Raw genomic sequence first — 5,281 nt, 5'->3', positions numbered from 1 at the left:
TATTCCTTTTTACTGCCCTTGTTGTATTATTGTTGTAGTTATTGTTGTTATTGATGTCATCACTGTTGGATAGGAGGGAGGAGGGGAAGACAGAAAGGGGGAGAGAAAGGCAGACACCTGCAGACCTGCATCACCAATTATGAAGCAACCCCCTGTAGGTGGGGAGCCGGGGACTACAACCAGGATCCTTACGCAGGTCCCTGTGCTTTGTGCCACATGCACTTAATCTGTTGCATTATGGTCCAATTCCCCTTACAAGGAATTTTTACCTACTTAATTATTTATTTTACTGGCTAGTAACTAGTGGCTCTGGTACCTTATGTATGCGTGTCACTACTTGGTCATTTTTAAGATAGATAGATAGGCAGCACAACACCATGATACCTTCTCTGTGATCTGAAAATTTGAACCAGCGTCATCTACCTGACAAGGCACTGAGTGACGTGTCTCTCTGGCTCCTTGCAAAGGGATTTTAAAGTAGAAAGTAAACCTAGAGAAACTATTAATAAGACTACCAAGATATGGTAGTTAATTAAAGACAGGTTACAAGTATTGATACAAAAAAAAAAAGGTCAACTATACAATAACATACATCCATTTTCTTCTTTTTTATTTTTTTTCCTAATTCTCTTAGCACCCTCTTCATATAGGAAACAAAATGCAAAAGAATTAGTTTAAGGACCAGGTTCAAAGACTACCACAACTTCCTTTATTCTTCCTTCCTATACCATAATTCTTCAGGACTATTTTGTAAAAATAATGATGATAAAAATTATCAGCCATCGTAAAATTATGAAATATTACTGGCTTAAAGCTATGTCAATTTTTCTCTCCTTCCCAGATATGCCCAACTCCAAAAAATGCACTATGGTAGCACTCAGTCTTCTCAGGACTGAGAGGACTCCTGTCAAGGCATAAAGAAGTACCATTTTCAGGATGATTTCTTCCCACAAGATGTTACTGAAGTATTCAAGCAAAGAAAAACAGAACAAATTTCTTTCAACTATGAGACTACTGAATGAAATAACTGTCCTATTTTCTGACACACGGAAGCTTTTAGGAGTGGAAATCAATAACACAGTCTATTATTTGGAAAAAATACCTCAGAAATTTGAATTTTTCCCCCAAATGGACAACTATGTGTTTCTTTTCTTGATGCTGACCTAAAAACAGTGGTAAATATTCATGGGAGAAGAAAACCAAAGCTCTGTGACTGAATTTGTCTTCCTGGGCCTTTCTCAGGACCCACAGACACAAGTCCTGCTCTTCTGCCTCTTTCTCACCATCTACCTGCTGACTTTGCTGGGAAACCTGCTCATCATCATGCTCATTCACACAGACCCCAGACTCCACACACCCATGTACTTCTTCCTTAGAAACTTGTCCTTTGCTGACCTCTGTTTTTCAACTACCACAACCCCCCAGCTGCTGGTCCATTTCCTGGTAAAGAGGAAAGCCATATCCTTTGCTGGATGTTCAACACAGATGTTTGTTTCCCTTCTACTCGGGGGTACAGAGTGTGCGCTGCTGGCAGTGATGTCCTATGACCGCTACGTGGCTGTCTGCAAGCCCCTGCACTACTCCACCATCATGACCCACTGGGTGTGCGTCCAGCTGGCCTTAGGGTCCTGGGCCAGCGGGGCATTTGTATCTCTAGTGGACACCACATTCACACTGCGCCTGCCCTACCGAGGCAACAATGTCATTAACCATTTCTTTTGTGAGCCTCCTGCCCTGCTGAAGCTGGCTTCTGCAGACACTTACAGCACAGAAATGACCATCTTTGCCATGGGTGTGGTCATCCTCCTAGCTCCTGTCTCCCTGATCCTTGTCTCCTACTGGAATATAATCTCCACTGTGATGCAGATGCAGTCAGGGGAAGGGAGACTCAAGGTGTTCTCTACCTGTGGCTCCCATCTTGTTGTGGTGGTCCTGTTCTATGGCTCAGCAATCTTTGCCTACATGAGGCCCAACTCCAAGGTAATGAATGAAGGGGATAAAGTAATCTCTGTGTTCTACTGTTTTGTGACACCAATGCTGAACCCCATCATTTATAGTCTGAGGAACAAAGATGTCAAAGGGGCTCTCAGGAAAATTATTGCAAAGTAGCCATTTGGAAAGTAGAAAACTCAGATGGTAATGAACATTTCAGAGATGTGGACTGAAGTGTTTTTCCTTTAAGCTTCTGTCATTTTTATCTAATATTCCCATGTTCATCCTTCTTTCTCTTCTTAGATAGTTCATTTAGTCATCCTTCAAATTAAATTATCTTGATAGACACTGGTGGGAATTACAATGATGAAAGATAAAGGAAAAAAGTAAAAGAAAAATTTTGGGTGGAAAAAAATAGGGAGAGAGGAATGGGGAATGGGAGGTGGTTAAATAGCCATATACAGTATCATTACTCCCTGTGCCCATGTAATTTAGCACAGAAACCAAAATAGGCGTAGATGCACAGTTACACACACTAAACAACTTAATAAACAAGGAAAGAAATCAAACCTAAATGATTAAGTTTCTGAAAAACAAAATAATTTATTATTATGTCCTCAAATACATTTTGAACTAATACTACATTTCTTGGTACGTTTATATGAATTTGTATGGTGTTATTATTTCATTTAGCCCTCTCCAAAATTTTACTGATCCTAGTAAAATTTTTCTTATAGAAAGTGAGAGAGAGAGAGAGGCAGACAGAGAAAAGCTTTCCTATGCCACAATACTCATATGTAGTGTACTGGGGGGTTTCATATGTATATTCTGTGTGACAAAGCAGGTACCATCTCAAGTGAGCTATCACACTGCCTCCCTTGTGCTGTTTCTAAAACAGCCTTGGATGGGCCAGGTGGTTGTGCACCTGGTTAACTGCACACATTACATTGCATGAGGATCCAGGTTCAAGCCCCTGGTCCCCACCTGCAGGGGGAAAGCTTCACACGTGGTGAAGCAGGGCTGCTGGTGTCTCTCTGTCTCTTTTCCCCTCTATCTTCCCCTCCCTCTCAATTTTTCTCTGTCTCTATCCCATGATAACTAAATTTAAAAACTTTTTTTAAAATGGCCTTGATTTTAAATATGACAATTTCTGAAATTTAAAAGAGCATGTAGAAAAAACAGCAAACAGAAATTTCCTAAGAGTATGGATAACATTACAAAAATAATAAGATATAAGATTAAAAAGGACAAAAGCCTACATTGATAATTATAGCTTGAATTCCAAAATAAAGAATATGCACATCATGGCAGTCTGAAAATGCTGAAGACTAGGGGATTTGTGGGGTAGCACTGGAAAATAAAGGTAATGTTTTAAAAAGAACACCTGGAAACCATTTTATTACCTGATAATGTAATCATGGTGGGTCCATAGTTTCACATGTAAAGACTAGAAACCGTTACCAGTACAGAATGGGTCTGGACAGTGGTTCCTGATTCACCAGATTCAATAGCATTCTTTTTAAACTAAATCTTGGCTGAAAAAAAAAATCAATAAAGACCACACAGAAATCAATATAAACTGGATATTTCTGTTTTGTCTTATGGATCTCATTCATGCTTATTATTCATTGCAACTTTCTAGCCTCGTAGTTTTATATATTATACTATAAATTTTAGTTGACTATGTGAATATTAATACACGTTATTGCTTCACAAATCCATTTATACACAGAGATAATACCCTTTGCGTCTCCTGTAGATACATCATTTACATTAAGTCTCTCATATAGCAGACCTATGATGCTAGGCAATCAGCTTTGTAAGGGCTATGCTAAGCATCCTTCATAGCTGTTGTCAGTCTTGTCCCATAACAGTATCACCTAGAGAAATACACAGGTCTTGGAATTCCACCTGATACTTATATGTAAGATTCTGCAATTTTTTGTGAGAAAATACGTATTACAATTTTACCTAGAAGCTCTGATACTATAAATTGCTTTTTGTTTTGGTTTGGTTTTCTCTCTCAGTCTCTCTCTCTCTTTCTCTCTCTTTCAACTCCCCACATACTGCTATATAATTATTCTGTACTGGTGCGAGAGGGATACTTTCTTTATCAGGAAGATATGGAATATCATATTGTTCAGGGACAGGAAGTACCTAAGAAGGCAGACACTGCGGCACCACGGACACTGCGGCACCGCGCTGGAACACATATTCCCCAGGCACACACTTCTGGCAGAAGGAATCTGCTACCCAGCAAATGGGAGTGGTGACAGGTGTGGCTTGGAAAGGTGGAGGCGGGGCTTAGGTGTTTAAAGCTAGACATGTGGGTGTGCCTCAGGCTCCTCTGCCCAGCACCATGTGAGTACAAGGTCCACTTTTCTCTTTCGCTCTCTCATGCTCTCTCTGCTTAGATCACCATGTGATTAAGCTGCTTTGGGGGCATATTCTCTCTCCCTCCCTCTCCTTTTCTCTCTCCCTCTCCCTCTCCCTCTCCTTCCCCCCACCCCACCCCACCCCCTCTTTTTCCCTCCATTGGGCTCTTCAGCTGTAAGTGAGAGTCCCATCAACATGTAAGAGAGCTCTGGAGCTTCTCCCTCTTTCTCTGTCTCTCTGTTTCTCTCTCTCTCTGTGTGTGTGTGTGTGTGTGTGTGTCTCTTTCTCTGCCTGATATGTGAATGTTCTCAATTTTCCCAAATAAAGTTCAAATTCCTGAAAATCATGCTCTCTCCTCAATTCTTTGTTGAGATAATATGTGATGAACTTTTTAAATTCTGAGGAAACATATGCCAGTCCTCCTCCCCCAAATACAATATTCCAACAGACATCTTTGGTGCTGTGGCAAGAAATTGTATGGCTTTTGCAAGACTGACAAGGCCAAAGGAAACCCCCAGGCTTAAGACATTTACAAGTGCAAACACTCACAGTCATTCAGAATATCAAAGGCTAAGGCAAGTGATTGACTAGGACAAATATTGGTGAGGCCGTCTGCCCAGGGGAGTCAGAATGAAATCCTAGTAGCATCTGTAACTTGGTTGCTGAAAGGCAGTAAGATATAAAGCAGAACAAATTGTTTAATAAACAGGACCCAAAGGTAGGAATACAGCAGGTTAAATTAGGGGTCCTTAGGTGGGAAGAAGCTAAGAAGTCTATCTTGGGTCCAAGAGGCCCATGACTTTAGTAGTTTTTGCCTGAGCCCAAAGTCTCACCTCCCCAGAATCCTACCCAACTAGGTAAACACAGCTGGGGGTATGGATCGACATGCCAGCGTCCATGTCCAGCAGAGAAGCAATTACAGAATCCAGACCTTCTACCTTCTGCACCCCATAAAGAATTTTGGTCCATACAC

The 5,281-nt window shown here is 41.0% G+C and overlaps 1 protein-coding gene across 1 annotated transcript; it reads left to right on the top strand.

Moving 5' to 3' along the window:
* The first annotated feature begins 1,185 nt into the window (after positions 1-1,185).
* On the top strand, positions 1,186-2,440 carry LOC103117639 (olfactory receptor 2D3-like). The gene has a single exon (XM_007527737.2). It carries the CDS (start codon positions 1,186-1,188, stop codon positions 2,107-2,109), a length of 924 nt encoding a protein of 307 aa, XP_007527799.2. The 3' UTR covers positions 2,110-2,440.
* The last annotated feature ends 2,841 nt before the right edge of the window (positions 2,441-5,281 follow it).

This window comes from Erinaceus europaeus, chromosome 17, assembly GCF_950295315.1.
Source record: "Erinaceus europaeus chromosome 17, mEriEur2.1, whole genome shotgun sequence".
NCBI lineage: Eukaryota > Metazoa > Chordata > Mammalia > Eulipotyphla > Erinaceidae > Erinaceus > Erinaceus europaeus.
The sequence above is the reverse complement of the archived record's forward strand: the minus strand, read 5'-3'. Positions and strand labels throughout refer to the sequence as shown.

Coding starts and splice junctions, on each gene's coding strand:
- LOC103117639 (XM_007527737.2), top strand. CDS start 1,186: ATGGGAGAAGAAAACCAAAGCTCTGTGACTGAATTTGTCTTCCTGGGC.